Genomic DNA, 17395 nt, shown 5'->3' with positions numbered 1-17395 from the left:
TGTGACAATGCAAACATTCTCTGGCAGAGTTCTAGCTCTGGTAAAGGTCATGAATTTGTACAAAAAACTATTCAAGACCAGTTTGAGACTGTAAAGGGAGGCCTGAAGTGACTGAAAAGCAGTCTGGAGCTCTTCAACAGCCTGAACCAGGAGGGAGGAGCACATGAATATATAATTGTATCATCTGCATATAGATGTAACTTTTCTGGTTGCATCCCATTTCCCAAATCATTAATAAAAATTGAAAACAACAGAGGAGCTAAAATGGAACCCTGGGGCACACCTCTATTAACTTTTACTTGGTACTCATCCCGGATCCGGGAGCACCCCCCACAGTAAAAAAGCTGACTAGCATAGCCTAGCATAGCGTCACAAGTAAATACAAGCATCTAAATATCATTAAATCACAAGTCCAAGACACCAGATGAAAGACACAGATCTTGTGAATCCAGCCATCATTTCTGATTTTTTAAATGTTTTACAGGGAAGACACAATATGTAAATCTATTAGCTAACCACGTTAGCAAAAGACACCACTTTTTTTACTCCACCATTTTTTTACTCCATCAGTAGCTATCACTAATTCGACTAAATAAAGATATATATAGCCACTAACCAAGAAACAACTTCATAAGATGACAGTCTGATAACATATTTATGTTATAGCATATGTTTTTTTGGAAAAATGTGCATATTTCAGGTATAAATCACAGTTCTACATTGCAGCTGCAATCTGAAATAGCGTTGGAAGCAGCCGGAATAATTACAGAGACCGACGTCAATTACCAAAATACTCATCCTAAAACATTTCTGAAAAATACACAGCCTACAGCAATTGAAAGACACAGATCTTGTGAATCCAGACAATATTTCAGATTTTCTAAGTGTTTTACAGCGAAAACACAATATATCATTATATTAGCATACCACATGAGCTAACATCACCCCCGCATTGAATCAAGGCAAAAGGGGCGATAACGTTATCGCCACCAAAATATATTAATTTTTTCACTAACCTTCTCAGAATTCTTCAGATGACAGTCCTGTAACATCATATTACACAATGCATATAGAGTTTGTTTTTGATTTTTAGAAATTAACGTTACTAGACATACATTGTGAGTTACAGCCAGACTAGTGCCGCAAAAAATGGCCGACAACTGCGTTTACATTTTTCCACATAAATACGGAATAAAATCATAAATAACTCTTACTTTTGGACGAGCTTCCATCAGTATCTTGGGCAATGTGTCCTTTGTCCAAAAGAATCGTTGCTTTGTTGTAAAACGACCTCTTCAACTTCGGAACTAGCAGCTAACGATAGCTACACGGCACACACATGTCCAAATCCTCAAACGCAATACTAAGGAAATTCCGAAAAATAGCAATATACTCGCATAAACTGATATAAATCGGTTTCAAATAACTTCGTTATGATGTTTCTAACACCTATATCGAATTAAATCACAGACGGATATATCTTTGATCAATAACGAGAGCTTTTGAGCATGCCATTCTGATGTCCTCCCTTGCGTCCTGGCGAGCGTCCAAAAGAAGGGACATCTCACTCCATTGCGTTTTATAAACTCTGAGAAACACGTAGAGACGCCATTCCACTTCTCATTGGTTACTGACATCCAGGGGAAGGCGGGTGCAGTTCATTTCGATCCATAGGGCATACACAGAGCTTAAAACTGATCCGAGATCAGAGACTATTTTTCAGAGCGTCGCATGTCCTGTCATGATTTTCGCTGTAGAAAGAGTTCTGGTTCACCCACAGACATAATTCAAACGGTTTTAGAAACTAGAGATTGTTTTCTATCCAATAGTAATAATAATATGCATATTGTACGAGCAAGAATTGAGTACGAGGCAGTTTAATTTGGAAATGTAAAAAAATAAATAATGCTAACAGCTCCCCCTATTGACAAAAGGTCTCAAGAAAGCTACAATTGTCAGTATTTACACATTGTGTTCTGTCAGAAAGATCGTTCCTAAACCAATTTACTGAGACCAATGTTTCTGAGTCTAGTTAGCAACATTTCATGGTCAGCTGAATCAGAGGCCTTTGATAAATCCACGAACAGAGCAGCACAATGTTGCTTTTTATCAAGTGCATTAATGATGTCGTTTGCCACGGCCATAGCTGCAGTTGTGGTGCTGTGCCCCGATCTAAAGCCAGACTGAACCCCGCTTAGTATGTTTTTTTCAATTGAGTTCACTAGAGATTCATAGACTTTGGCCAGGATAGGGAGTTTAGAGAGAGGACGATAGTTATTAGCATCTGAGGGATCTCCACCCTTTAGCAGTGGGAGGACATAAGCTGATTTACAAGTGCAGGGTAGATATTGGTCAAGAAACTCAAGTTGAAAATGTGAGCCACAGGTTCAGTAATAATACCAGCTGCTATCTTTAAGAGGTAGGGGTCCAGGTTGTCTGGACCTGCAGACTTTTTAGTGTCTATTGCCTTTAGTGCTTTATGGACCTCAGTATAAGAAACAGGCTCAAAGTTAAAATGGTTCACATGAGGGCCTATATCATAGTTGACTGTAACAGAGCTTACATTTGTATCCTGGGCCCCACCATTATCAAAAACTGAACCAGCAGATATGAAGTGCTTGTTAAAAAACCCTTCAATATCTGCTTTATCCTTCACTTCATTTGAATCCATCATTAAATGGTCAGGAAGGCCAGAGGATACGTTAGAAACTGACACTGATTTGATTAGCTTCCAGAACTTGGTAGGGTTGCTTAGGTTCTCTGTGACTGCATTGAAATAGTAATTTGATTTGGACTTCCTGATCCATTTGGTGCATTTTTTTCTTAGCGCTCTGAAGGAGGCCTAGTCAACAAGAGCAGTTGTATGTCTCGCTTGAGCCCAATATATATTTCTCTTTCTAATTAATTATGCGAAGTTATCTGAAAACCAGAGATTATGTCCCTTCCACTGATTCTAAATTTCTTCACAGGGGCATGCTTATCACAAATCGACACAAATGTCATAAAATAGTCCCATTCAGGGTCAACATCGGGAATCAGACTTACTCTGTTAATATTACTGCACAGATCATGTAAGAACGCTTCATCATCAAACTGTCTAAAATGTATTTTAAAAATATAACGGGATTTGGCTTTGGTCATTTGTGTATTTCTAACACAAGCAATTGCACAGTGATCCCTGACATCATTGCAGAATATCCCAGTCGATGTGTATTTGTGAGGGGTATTCGTTAGAATAATGTCCAATAGCGTTGATTTGTAAGGTGCTCTGGGATTCGGTCTTGTAGGCGGATTAATTAATTGAGATAGATTCAGAGAGTCACACAGTTCTTTAAAAACTTCTTCTTAATAGGGGGCGCCATTTCCACTTTGGGAAAAAATAGTGCCCAAATTAAACGGCCTCGTACTCTGTTCTAGATCATATGATATGCATATTATTATTACTATTGGATAGAAAACACTCTGAAGTTTCTAAAACTGTTTGAAATATATCTGTGAGTAAAACAGAACTCATTTGGCAGGCAAATTTCCAAACAGGAAGTGAAAATTCTGAAATGGGTCTCTGTGAAGGGCTGCTCCTATTCAATTGCCTTTTATTTATGGATATGTATGCACTTCATACGCCTTCCACTAGATGTCAACAGGCAGTAGAACGTTGAATGAGGTGTCTAGCCTGATGTGGGACCGAATGAGAGCTTTTGGAGTGACAGGTCAGCCATATTGGCAGTATTTTGCTGCGCACCTGGGAGCACCATATCTTTTTCTGCAATGCGTTAGGTAGACACGAAGAAATGCTCCGTCTGGGACGTTATTGGATACATATGAGAAAAACATCCTAAAGATGGATTTTCAACTGAGTTTGACCAGTTTATTCGACTTTTATTATGACTTTTGGAATTTTTCGTTCCATGCGCCAAACGTTCATGGACATGTGCGCTCCACTATGCTAGCCAAAGTTGCTAATTCGACAGAAGAAATGGACATTCTACAACAAAACAACGATTTATTGTGGAACTAGGACTCCTGGCACTGCATTCTGATGAAAGTTCATCAAAGGTAAGGGAATATTTATGATGTTATTTCGTATTTTTGTGGACTCTTTGGACTCCAACATGGCGGAGAATGGCTGAGCGCTGTCTCAGATTATTGTATGCTGTGCTTTGTACTAAAGTTATTTTTTTAAATCTAACACAGTGGTTGCATTAAGAACCAGTGTATCTTTCATTTGCTGTACAACATGTATTTTTCATAAAAGTTTTATGATGAGTATATATGTATTTCACGTTGCTCTCTGTAATTATTCTGGCTGTTTTGGTGCCATTTGTGACTATGGCTGCAATGTAAAACTACGATTTATACCTATAAATATGCACATTTTGGAACAAAACATAAATGTATTGTATAACATGATGTCATAAGACTGTCATCTGATGAAGTTGTTCAAAGGTTAGTGATACATTTTATCTCTATTTGTGGGTTTTGTGAAAGTTATCTTTGCGGTGAAAAAATGGCGTTGTGTGTTTGGCTATTGTGGTGAGCTAACATAAATATATATTGTGTTTTCGCTGTAAAACATTTTAAAAATCGGAAATGTTGGCTGGATTCAGAAGATGTTTATCTGTCATTTGCTGTATTGGACTTGTGATTTCATGAAATTATATTATATGATATCCCTGTGGCGCTAGGCTAGGCTATGCTAGTCAGCTTTTCTGATGAGGATGATCCCAGATCCGGGAGGGGGGGTCCGTAATTAAGAGTCCGATACAGATGTCCCAGTTCAACTCTCCTAAATAATGAATTCAGAGTAATTTAGCTTGTGTAGGACATCAGAGAGTTAAGTGCGTCTCCCGAAGTCGAGGGCGGTCTGTAGCAGGCGACTAATGTGATGTGGGAGTCCTTATATATGTTCACTTTAACCGCAAGCAATTCCAAATGTTTGGCTATGATATTCGAGAAAATTTCAGAGGTGTTAAACTCGGATTTCACATAAATTGCAACCCCTCCTCCTTTACTCATCCGATCCGTTCTAAAAAAAACGGGTACCCATCAATAGAAATCGAGTTATTTGACACAGATTTATTTAGCCATGTTTCTGATAAAACCATTACGTGTGCATTTTGTCGTTTTGGCCCATTTTCTAATCATGTCTATTTTTGGAAATGGACTTCTGACATTAACATGTAAGAGGCGTATATGTAAGAGTGCTACAAATGTAATTGCAGAGAGACACTAAGTTCCTGGTGGTATTGACATGATGGTATCGTCGGAGTGCTTGCAAATTGTATGGCATAAAGCATTCAGCCTGTTTAATCCAGGATAGCATTGAATAAAGAGCAGGCAACAGTAACCGATACATAATGCCGGTTTTTAGAGGTATTTCAGCACTGGTGTGCAACGACCAGTAGACGTGTAGAACAAGGTAGGTTTTCTAATTCTACTGCGCTCGCGTAGCAGGTATTGCGCGCAGACGACGGTCCTGACAACGCAAGCTCCAACTCCAGAAAGGTGAAGAAAAAAATAAAGGCCTTCTCAATCTGAAATATTTGTACAAGTAAAATAGAGACTGAGATCTAAAAATAATAGTTGTTATATACAGCATCTACCTTCACATAAAAAGTATTTGCTTCTGTAAACAGGATCAGGGTCATTAAAACATGGAAACTCTTAACTCTGATCTCAAGGATCACACATACAAACGGACAGACTGATTGGCTACCAAATCTGATAATACTTTTGGAATATAATAATACTTGCTTGGTATATGATTTCCAGTCTCTTGAAATACTTTGCAAATGCAACTTATTTCGATGTGAAAACTGAAATGGTCCATTCATTCCTTTTCCATAGTCACTCTTATCCTGAGCAATTGCATACATTTTCGTACTAGTCTCATGTTGAATTGAACCCACAACCCTAGCATTGCAAGCGCCATGCTCTTCCAACTGAGCCACATCATCACAAACCACTACTTGTCTCAATGTACTCAAATACTGTATTGTGCATTGTTTTTCTTCATGGTGATGGAAAGTCTACATGTACAAACCTAGATGACCAGCCTATGTACAATACAGTAATGTACATTTACATTAAGTGGTTTGTAAGAATGGTAAATTAATACCCTACTAAAAGTGTTTGTTTTCCATGTTATTTGATCAAGAAAAATATTTAATTTGATGTGGATGTTTTGTGTCTTTGCCCATAACTTTTCACATTTTGATGTAAATGTTTGAGGACAGGGTTTTGTTCTTTCTGGATGCCATTAGAATGACAATTGCAGAGAAAGGAACAGGGCAACAACTTTTACAATTCCAACTATTGAATCCTGCAAGATACTGTTCTAAATTATACAACTACCCTTTTCGCCAAAGCTGAGATGCTGAATTTTTGGGGGGCCAGCCTTGTTGCCCAAGTCTACATTGGTAGCTAATACTAGTAAAGGCCCAATGTACTACTTTTGTGGGGGGAAAAATATATATATATAATATAGCATTTATCAATATAGCTAATACAGTATGTATATTATATATATATATATATATATTTGATATCGTTTTTTGGGGGGGTGCTGCAGCACCATCAGCACACCTTCTTCCCGCAGCTACGCCTCAGTTGCCAGTCTGGGCCTAAGCCTGTGTTCCTGGTCTCGACCCAGTATCTCTTTTATGAATGACTTCGGATAATTCCAGAGTGTACCAGGCATTAGATTTACCTTTAACCCTTAATTAAATCCCTTAAGGGATTATCATTATCCACAATAGTATTGAAGACATTTGCAAAGAGGCTCAAAGCTAAATCTGGTTCAGGGACAGCTGAAATACAATCAAAGTCACTAAAATAAAGATTGTGTAAAAAAGCCTGTTCACGGAAGTTTTTGAAGTTTCTCTGTGATGACACAAGGCTTAGATTTTTGTATTCTCACATCTCTAACACAAACAACTGGGCAATGGTCACTAATACGCCAGTAGAAACATATTTCTCAGAGGTATTCGTTAAAATACAATGAATCAGAGTTGACTTTGAAGGATCTTTAGGGTTGGGCCGTGTAGGCTTAGTCACTAGCTGGCCTAGGTTTAGATCCTTAATACCTACCACATACATGTGTACTCCTCCTTTTATTTCCTAGATTCCTTTCCTCCCATCCTCTCTCCTTTTCTGTTCCTCCTTTTTCCTCCTTTCGTAGCGTTCTTTCCTTTCCTACCTTCCTTCCCAATCTAAATGTTCTCTCCCCCTTCCCTATCCTTATCTCCTTACCTTTCCTAGCTCCTTTTCTCTGTTCTCTTTTCCTAGCTACCTTTCTTTCACTACATCCCTTTCCTCACCTCCATCCCTATCTACCTTTCCTATATTAATTTAACTATTCCTTTTATTTCCTCCTTTTCTTTCCTATATTCCTTTTCTCGCTCTCTTTCCTACCTTCCTTTCCTTTCCTAGCTTCCTTTAGAGAAGCACCTGCTATCAATATGCTTTGTATCCCACATTTACTCAAGTGTTTCCTTTTTTTGTGGCAGATATCAACCACAACCAGTAGAGGAAAGGAACGGAAGAAGGAATGGAAGTTAGGAAAAGAGGAAATGAAAATAAGCTAGGAAAGAAGGAAATTAATATAGGAAAGAAAAGGAGGTCACGTGTGTGGTAGAGATTAACCACAGCCAGTAGATGGTGATAGTATTTGTTTTAGTGACAGGCTAGTTTAAAGCTGCAATATGTAACTTTTGGGGCAAACCGACCAAATTCACATAGAAATATTAGTTATGTCATTCTCTCATTCAAAGCAAGTCTAAGAAGCGCTAGTTCTATTTTATGTGCGCTATTTCTGAGTTTTTGCTTCTTTTACTTTGTTTTGTACATAGGCTTCAAACAGCTGACAATACGATATTTTTTTTGTTATGGAAAATATATTTCACAGCGGTTTAGCTCGTACAATGATTATCTACACTAGAAGTGCTTGTTTTGTCACATAAACGTATTAGAACTATTTTAATTTTAGCAACCAGGAAATGGCGGAGCGATTTCTGTGTAGCAGCTTTAAGACCTTGATCAGACTGACAGCCATTGCAGCATAATCGATTCTGCAGTCAAACTGTTTTTAATGGATATGTGTGCAACAAAAGTTCAACATTTACCCTTTGCTACTATTTCTGTCAAGTCTATGCATACGTTAAGACTGCATTCGTTTTTACTTAACGGTACGTTCTAAATAGTACATACAGTGTGCAGTAATAGGCAAGACAGATGTCTAACACGGCCGCTGTCTCTTTAAAAATTGATGGGGCGTGGTCTGTGTGGAACAGTTGTAGACTGGGATAGCATACAGTACACCGCACGAGTGGTGCTTCGTCTCTGTCAGCTACCAAAGTGATCCACGGTACAGGCAAGTATGTCGGTATTTAATATTTTTACTTTGGGGGAAACGCGTATATCCCGTTTATCTGCGAGATGTTTAGTTATTTTGATTCGTGTTGTCGGATATGTTCATCTATGTACCAATGAATCAGCTAGCAAGCGTTAGCCAACTCCTGTTAAATGTTTGCTAGCCTTCCCTTTTAAAATGTAGCTAGATAGTGTTAGCCTTGTGTTAAAATAGCGAACATGATAACACACTTTATGGTTTAAACAAACACATTTTCCAAATGTTAGCCAGCTAACGTTAGCTAGATAAGTTAACGTTGTCATTGCAGTCACTGGCGCTTGTATGCGAACATTAGTTTAGTTCTAGCTGACTAAGTTCTGTATTTACTTTAACAATGTACGTTACACCAGTATAACAAATGTACCGACAATTGAGGTCAGTACTAGCTATAGCCATCACCATATTCTTGGGACGTGTATCAATCACATGGCTAAAGTTAACAGGGTGGTTGTTTGCAGCCGGGAACAACTAGCTATATTATTGTGCGCCTTTTCGGTTGTAACGTTGCATACCACCCTACTCATGTCCAAGTCTCGCTGCACGTACATCTTGTGGAACAGCTGTCCGCACTGGTTAGGCTAGCCATTGAATGAATAATAGATAGTCCCTGACATCTGTTCAAGTCCAAAACCACACTGCCCTCTTTCATAGGTCACATTTATTTTGTAACTGATATCCTACTGCAGCAATATTATTGTACCCCAGTATTGGAACTGTTATCTGGAATAGTTCTTCCTCTAATGACCTTCCTAAAACAACTGTTTGCTATATTAAATGCAGTCATTTTCTGTCCCTACAGGCTTGTTTCCCCCTCAAGTCTTCTCACACTAGTTTTGTGCAGGGTCTGTTGCAGCCATGCCTGCAAAGAAGGCTCCTAAGAGACAAAAGGAAAGTAAACCAGAGGAAGTAAAGGATCCTAAGAAAGTTAAAGGTAAGCCACGGACTAACTCCATTAAGCCAATGTGAAGTCTATTGTGAGATGTTCGATCTCTTTGTCAAGCCGACTACTTGAACACACCCTAGTATGAGTCCTTTTGAAATAAAATCTTTATCAGTGTCTCTGCCTGTTCATTTTGCCGTTTTCATAAAGATACTACAGTTTGGATTAAACAATACTGTTAGTGTCAGTTTCCCACAGCAGCCATGGGGAGGAGAAGGGTCTGGTTCTAGTGCTGGGCCAAGGGGACGTAGGACAGCTGGGTCTGGGAGAGGACATAATGGAGAGGAAGAGGCCAGCCCTGGTGACACTGCCTGAGGGTGTGGTGCAGGTGGCGGCGGGGGGCATGCACACAGTCTGTCTCAGTGACACTGGAAATGTGAGTGAAGGCGGCAGATCCAACTACAACTGTCAAGATACTGCATCCTATTTCAGTAATCCAGATTAACCATGCTACTGGTCTTTAAAAGCATGCTCAATTGAGAATATTAAGTGCTTTTTAGTTCAGGCCCTGTATTCATGAATTGTCTCAGAGCCGTGTTTATTTCTTCAACAATTACAAAAAATACTCGTCAATGACTTATTTTTCCTGACAACCAAGTGACGATAACGAGATGCCCTGAAGAAAAACAATAACTGTTGAAAAATATTTTTCGTTTTAGATGACATTTGTAACGAGATCAGAATTCCACGAAATCTTATGATTGTGTCCAATCATGAGCATGCATGCCTTTGTGGAATTTAATGCAATTCTCTGAGGTCTTTCAGTTGCGCTGGCTGATTTAAGCTGATCTGTCTGTCTCTATCACACACATCTACCAGGAGGTCACTCCAGTCACTTCTCTCTTTTGAGAACCCTTCAATTGTAACTAACCTCAACTAGAACCACACTCTTACTTTCATATAGGCTATTTTTGCTTTGATCACATCAGAAGCTCTTATTTTGTGCTCTGTTATTCATCTGTGATGCTCTCGCGTGCGGCAAATGCGAGGACCGTTGCTTTTTCCTGATTGGAAATGCTAAGGCTATTTGATAAAATGTTAGGAGTACATTAATCATTTTGGCATTGTTGGAAAGCTCAGGTTTTCACACTTAAAAAAAAAGGGGGATTACTGTTATTTACCCACATCACAAGGTTGTGATGGGGAGAAAATGTGAGTTGTATGGGCCTAAATTGTTTAACCTGTAGGCAAGGCTTTGTAGCCAATATGATAAATAATGGCTGGCATTGTAACCAATCTGCCACAAGCAACGTTGCCAGCTATGTGGGAATAGTAGGCCTATTTGGACAAGGCTATCTTAATGTGAACATTTATTGAAGTTGGAGGTAAATATGAATTCTTTCATGGGGGAAGAAATGTAGAGTAAAATGTGACAAACTACGAAAGAGGATATTTCTAAACTGCCTGATAGCTAAGACTACAAAGCTAAATCTAAAATGGCTGTCAAAATTAACACTGGCTCATAGAGTGCTGATCTAGGAAAAGGTCACCTCACTTTTATTTAAAAGGCAAAACTGATCCTAGATCAGTACTCCTACTTGGGAGATACTTTGTGAATATACATGCTGTACTAAGATTAATTTGGGGCTGGGAAACCGTATCTTAATGAAATATGACTTAGTAACAAGATGCTTGTCACTGGTGTAGATCTACACGTTTGGCTGCAATGACGAGGGTGCTCTGGGTCGAGAGACTACAGATGAGGGCTCTGAGATGGTGCCAGGGAAGGTGGCCCTGGACAAGAGGGTGGTTCAGGTGTCTGCTGGGGACAGTCACACAGCTGCACTCACAGATGACGGTGCAGTATACATTTGGGGCTCCTTCAGGGTGAGTAGGGGACAGGGTTTAACCGCTGTCAAACACCCTGGAAACTGTTGCGCCATTCCGTTACTCAAATAATCTTAAATTGACTTGCATTTGCATCTGCCTTTAACTAATCAAATGGAATACAATTTTATTTGTCACATGCTTTGTACACAACAGGTGTGGAATAACAGTGAAATGCTTACCTATGGGCTTTTTTCAACAATGCAGAGAAAGAAATTGAAAAAATAATAGAAATTAACATGTAAAAGTAATAATAAATACACAATGAGTAATGATACCCTGTGCATATAGCCAAGTTATCTGTACCGAGTTGATGTGCAGGGGTACGAGGTAGGCATGTACAGTTGAAGTCGGGATGTTTACATACACCTTAGCCAAATGCATATAAACTCAGTTTTTCACAATTCCTGACATTTAATCCTAGTAAGAATTGTTTTAGGTCAGTTAGGATCACTACTTTATTTTAAGAATGTGAAATGTCAGAATAATAGTAGAGAATGATTTATTTCGGCTTTTATTTCTTTCATCACATTCCCAGTGGGTCAGAAGTTTACGTACACTCAATTAGTATTTGGTAGCATTTCCTTTAAATTGTTTAACTTGGGTCAAACGTTTCGGTTAGCCTTCCACAAGCTTCCACACTAAGTTGGGTGAATGTTGGCTCATTCCTCCTGACAGTTGGTGTAACTGAGTCAGGTTTGTAGGCCTCTTTGCTCACACATGCTTTTTCAGTTCTGCCAACAAATCTTCTATGGGATTGAGGTCAGGGCTTTGTGATGGCCACTCCAATACCTTGACTTTGTTGTCCGTAAGCCATTTTGCCGCAACTGGAAGTATGCTTGGGGTCATTGTCCATTTGGAAGACCCATTTGCAACCAAGCATTAACTTCCTGGCTGATGTCTTGATGTTGCTTCAATATATCCACATAGTTTTCCAGCCTCATGATGCCATCTATTTTGTGAAGTGCACCAGTCCCTCCTGCAGCAAACACCCCCACAACATGATGCTGCCACCCCTGTGCTTCACGGTTGGGATGGTGTTCTTCAGCTTGCAAGCATTCCCCCTTTTTCCTTCAAACATAACGATGGTCATTATGGCCAAACAGTTCTATTTTTGTTTCATCAGACCAGAGGACATTTCTCCCAAAAGTACGATCTTTGTCCCCGTGTGCAGTTGCACATTTCTTTATGGCGGTTTTGGAGCAGTGGCTTCTTCCTTGATGAGCGGCCTTTCAGGTTACGTCAATATAGGACTCGTTTAACTGTGGATATAGATACTTTTTGTACCTGTTTCCTCCAGCATCTTCACAAGGTCCTTTGCTGTTCTGGGGTTGATTTGCTCTTTTCGCACCTAAGTGCGTTCATCTCTAGGAGACAGAATGCGTCTCCTTCCTGAGCGGTATGACAGCTGCGTGGTCACATGGTGTTTTATACTTGCATACTATTGTTTGTACAGATGAATGTGGTACCTTCAGGCGTTTGGAAATTGCTCCCAAGGATGAACCAGACTTGTGGTGGTCTACAATGTGTTTTCTGAGGTCTTGGCTGATTTCTTTTGATTTTCCCCTGATGTCAAGCAAAGAGACTGAGTTTGAAGGTAGGCCTTGAAATTCATCCAATTGACTCAAATTAGAAGCTTCTAAAGCCATGACATAATTTTCTGGAATTTTCAAAGCTGTTTAAAGGCGCAGTCAACTTGGTGTATGTAAACTTCTGATCCACTGGAATTGTGATACAGTGAAATCTGTCTGTAAACAATTGTTGGGAAAATTAATTGTCATGCACAAAGTAGATGTCCTAACCGACTTGCCAAAACTATAGTTTCTCAACAATAAATTTGGAGTGGTTGAAAAACGAGTTAATGACTCCAACCTAAGTGTATGTAAACTTCCGACTTCAGGAGTACATGCACTGTATAACTAGGAATAAAGTAACAGATAACAAACAAAAGCAGCAGCATATGCCACCTATCATATACTAATTTCAGGTAACCTGCAATTCTCACTAATTTCACACATTGTCCCATTTGCGTTAGGATAACAGCGGAGTCATTGGTCTACTAGAGCCCCTGAAGAAGGTTACTGTGCCTGTCAAGGTCCCCATGAAAGGGCATGTGATGAAAATAGCATCAGGTGAGAAAAGGGAGATCTGTCCCCAAGTTTTAACCTTTCTAGGACACACATTCCGCTAGCGAAGCCCCCCCCCCCCCCCTCACAACATTCCGCTGAAAAGGCAGTGCGGGAAATTCAAAAATATTTTTTTGAAATATGTAACTTTCACACATTAACAAGTCCAATACAGCAAATGAAAGATAAACATCTTGGTAATCTACCCATCGTGTCCGATTTAAAAAAAAAAAAAAAAAAAAAAAAAAAAAAATTATAATAATGCTTTACAGCAAGAACACAACATATGATTACGTTAGGTCACCGCCAAGTCCAAAAAAAACAGCCATTTTCCCAGCCAAAGATAGCAGTCACAAAAAGCAGAAATAGAGAAAATTAATCACTAACCTTTGATCTTCATCAGATGACACTCATAGGACATCATGTTACACAATACATGTATTTTTTGTTCGATTATGTGCATATTTATATCCAAAAATCTTAGTTTACATAGGCGCCATGTTCAGAAATGCCTCCAAAATATCCAGAGAAATTGCAGAGAGCCACATCTAATAACAGAAATTACTCATCATACACTTTGATGAAAGATACATGTTTTACATAGAATTAAAGATACTTGTTCTTAATGCAACCGCTGTGTCAGATTAAAAAAAAAGAATCGGAAAAAGCACACCATGCAATAATCTGAGACGGCGCTCAGATATAAATAACATTTCTCCGCCATGTTGGAGTCAACAGAAATACGAAATTACATCATAAATATTCCCTTACCTTTGATGATCTTCATCAGAATGCACTCCCAGGAATCCTAGTTCGACAAAGTGTTGTTTTGTTCGATAATGTCAATTATTTATGTCCAAGTAGCTACTTTTGCTAGCGCGTTTAGTACACATATCCAAAGTCCCGCATAACGTCGGACGAAAACTTCAAAAAGTTATATCACAGGTCGAATAAACTTGTCAAACTAAGTAGAGAATCAATCTTCAGGATGTTGTTAATGAACTTATCCAATAACGTTCCAACCGGAGCATTCCTTCGTGTCTGTAGAAGTAATGGAACGCAAGGCGACATCATGTGGAATGCGTGTGACCAGGAACTGGCAATCTGCCAGACCACTGACTCATTCCCTCTCATCCGGCCCCCCAACACAGTATAAACTTGATTCAACATTCTACAGACTGTTGACATCTAGTGGAAGGCGTAGGAAGTGCAAATAAATCCATATCTTCCTGGGATTTGAATAGGCGACGAGTTAAATCAACCAGCCTCAGAATCTCCATATCCTGTTTGGAAGTTTGCCTGCCATATGAGTTCTGTTGTACTCACAGACATAATTCAAACAGTTTTAGAAACTTCAGTGTTTTCTATCCAAAAGTAATAATAATATGCATATATTAGCATCTGGGACAGAGGAGGCAGTTCAATTTGGGCACGCTTTTCATCCAAAGTGAAAATGCTGCCCCCTATCCCTAAAAAGTTAAGGTTTCTCTGCAGAAGTTCTGCTTTCCCGGAGGTCTTGACCACATTCAATAAAAATATAATGATTATAACTGACTTGATTCCTTATTCTGCAGGTCAGAGGCATGTTTGTCATACAGCTACCATATAGTTTCTTGCTCAATGCTGCCCTGGTTATAAGACAATATTCATAACCTCTGACCCCCAGGTAATGACCACTTGGTGATGCTGACCGCAAGCGGTGACCTCTACACATCAGGCTGCGGAGAGCAGGGGCAGCTGGGAAGGGTGCCGGAGCTCTTTGCCAACCGAGGGGGCAGGAAAGGGCTGTGTATGTACCAACTGAAACCATTTACTTCTGACAGTATTCATTCAGCTGTAGTTTGGGTGTGAGCACTTGTATGATAAATGGATATCTGCACAATTATTCTCTGTTTTGACTGCTGTGGGTGACAGGACATGTGTTTCTGTATGATTACAGTGCGGTTGCTGATACCTCAGATTGTGAAGGTCCAGTCTAGGGGCAAGGTTCACTTCACAGATGCCTTCTGTGGGGCTTATATGACCATTGCTGTGTCAAAAGGCCACGTCTATGGATTTGGACTGTCAAACTACCATCAGCTTGGTGAGCGTAGATAAAAATGTATTTGATAACCTTCAGATATACTGTAACAGAACTTGGTTTATCCTTCAAATTTATCATCCAATTTGAGCTTATTTCATCTTCAACTATAGGTTTCCATCCACTTGGCAAGGTTTTCATGGGAAATTTAAAGATCTTTATAAAGAATATGCACATTTTTACTTTATGGTTATATCAGTATATGCGCATAAAGGAATTCCCATTGCCATTTTTTTTTATCCGACACGATACTTGCATAGAAAAAGGTTGGCTGGAAACCTGGTTATTTATGCACACTGAGTCTCTATGCTTTAGAATTGCAGTTGGGTGGGTTGGAGAGTGTCACACAGTAACCGTTGACCATAAACTTCTGTACTGTTTCCAGGGACCAAACTCATCAACACATGCTTTGTTCCAATAAAACTTACCTCCTTCAAAAACTCCACCATTAACTGGATTGGCTTCTCAGGGGGACAGCACCACACAGTCTGCCTCGACTCTGCCGGTAAGCGCATTGGGGTCCATCTTTTATTTTAAACACTCCTGATCAACTATGTCAGAACTTGGACTGTTCAAGAATCTGTCAACTGCACAGTGCAGCACAAATTGGGAAGATGTCTCTGTCCCCCTATAGGGAAGGTGTACAGCCTGGGTCGGGCGGAGTATGGGCGTCTGGGTCTGGGCCAGGGGGCAGAGGAGAAGAGCGAGCCAACGCCTGTGGAAGGACTGGATCTAGCCCAGGTGGTGGCATGTGGGGCGTCGGTCAGCTATGCTGTCACCAAACAAGGTGAGGTCATAGCTAGTGTGTTTCTTCTCGTTTATGAAAAAATAAAAGAATTAACCTGCTGATGCTGTGCATGTCTACGTTATGGTGTGTAATTGTGATGGGAATGACTCCAAGGCCATTGTCTGTATATGGTCCACTGATGTGTGTATCTATTGCAGGGTCTGCATATGCCTGGGGTATGGGCACTAACCTCCAGCTTGGCACAGGTGAGGAGGATGACGAATGGAGCCCTGTAGAGATGACGGGCAAGCAGCTGGAGAACCGCATAGTACTGATGGTGGCCAGCGGCGGGCAGCACACAATCCTACTGGTCAAAGACAAGCAGGAGAGTTGATGTATCCTCAGGTAGGGGAAGGTTGCCCTTGTTGGTCTGTACCAGAAGGATCTGTGTTAAATATCTACATGTGGGGGAGGGTTTTTTGGCTGAATGTGACTTCCTGTGTTGAGCCAGGTAAGCCGGAGCGGGAACGTGGTGATGGGAAAGGGGCTAGTCTATGTTAGAGGGCTATGATCCGTCCCGCTCAGTGCAAAAATCCCCAAATGTATTTGGATGTGGTTCAGTAGATCGTGATCAACAAGCAAGCGAAACCATTTTTTATTTAGTTTATGCTTAGTATTTTTTTTTTATGAGAATCTTTAGGATGCCAGTCTGTATGTTTGCGGGGGAAATAATGGACAAGCCTTTTAATGAAATCCAAGTCACAGCCTTTTAAGAATCCCATTTTTGATCCAAGCAATAAACCCTTCCACGGCATCCGTAAGATGAGTACTAGTATTTCTTGTCAGCAAGGTCCTTTCATTTGAAAGTCTGGCCTAAGGTGTCTTGAACCATGTAGTTTAGACAGCTGTTCACTGTACCCCCTTGCACAATTATTTGCTGGTCCAATTTGGAAATAAAAGTACAATTTTACTGTTTTGATCTTTATTTTGATTTGTGTACTGCAATGACAAACTTTGTTCAGGGGTTGGCGCTCGCAATACAGTGAGGGCCCACTTAGTAGATGGCCATAGTGATGACTTGAATACAACAGCCACACATTTATCAGTCCGCCAACATATATTTCTATAAGGCAGCCAACGTAAATTGAAATAACTTGAAGTTGTAAATGATTGTTCTGGGGCATAGATCAAAGCTACAGGCTACCTTTGTGCTAGTGAGAAGGGAAATGTTGTGTCCTTGGATTTTTCTACTGGCTTTCATCTGACTTAAGTATGTGGAATTTCT

The 17395-nt window shown here is 40.0% G+C and overlaps 1 protein-coding gene across 3 annotated transcripts; it reads left to right on the top strand.

The window, feature by feature from the left end:
* Positions 1-8050: 8050 nt before the first annotated feature.
* Positions 8051-17085, top strand: LOC139574012 (regulator of chromosome condensation-like). 3 transcript variants are annotated; one of them, XM_071398101.1, is made up of 10 exons: positions 8051-8371; positions 9210-9341; positions 9533-9726; positions 10998-11177; positions 13213-13309; positions 14970-15092; positions 15243-15386; positions 15769-15888; positions 16018-16170; positions 16329-17085. In XM_071398101.1, the coding sequence occupies exons 2-10, from the start codon at positions 9266-9268 to the stop codon at positions 16502-16504; spliced, it is 1263 nt and encodes a 420-aa protein (XP_071254202.1). In that variant the 5' UTR covers positions 8051-8371; positions 9210-9265; the 3' UTR covers positions 16505-17085. The 3 variants fall into 3 exon arrangements, with proteins under 3 accessions (XP_071254202.1, XP_071254204.1, XP_071254203.1); XM_071398103.1 differs by having other exon boundaries at positions 8215-8371; positions 9539-9726; XM_071398102.1 differs by having other exon boundaries at positions 8219-8375.
* The last annotated feature ends 310 nt before the right edge of the window (positions 17086-17395 follow it).

The sequence above is a fragment of the Salvelinus alpinus genome, chromosome 4 (genome assembly GCF_045679555.1).
Source record: "Salvelinus alpinus chromosome 4, SLU_Salpinus.1, whole genome shotgun sequence".
NCBI classification, from domain to species: Eukaryota; Metazoa; Chordata; class Actinopteri; order Salmoniformes; family Salmonidae; genus Salvelinus; species Salvelinus alpinus.
Note: the sequence above shows the minus strand (reverse complement) of the source record. Positions and strands in the feature narration are given on the sequence as shown.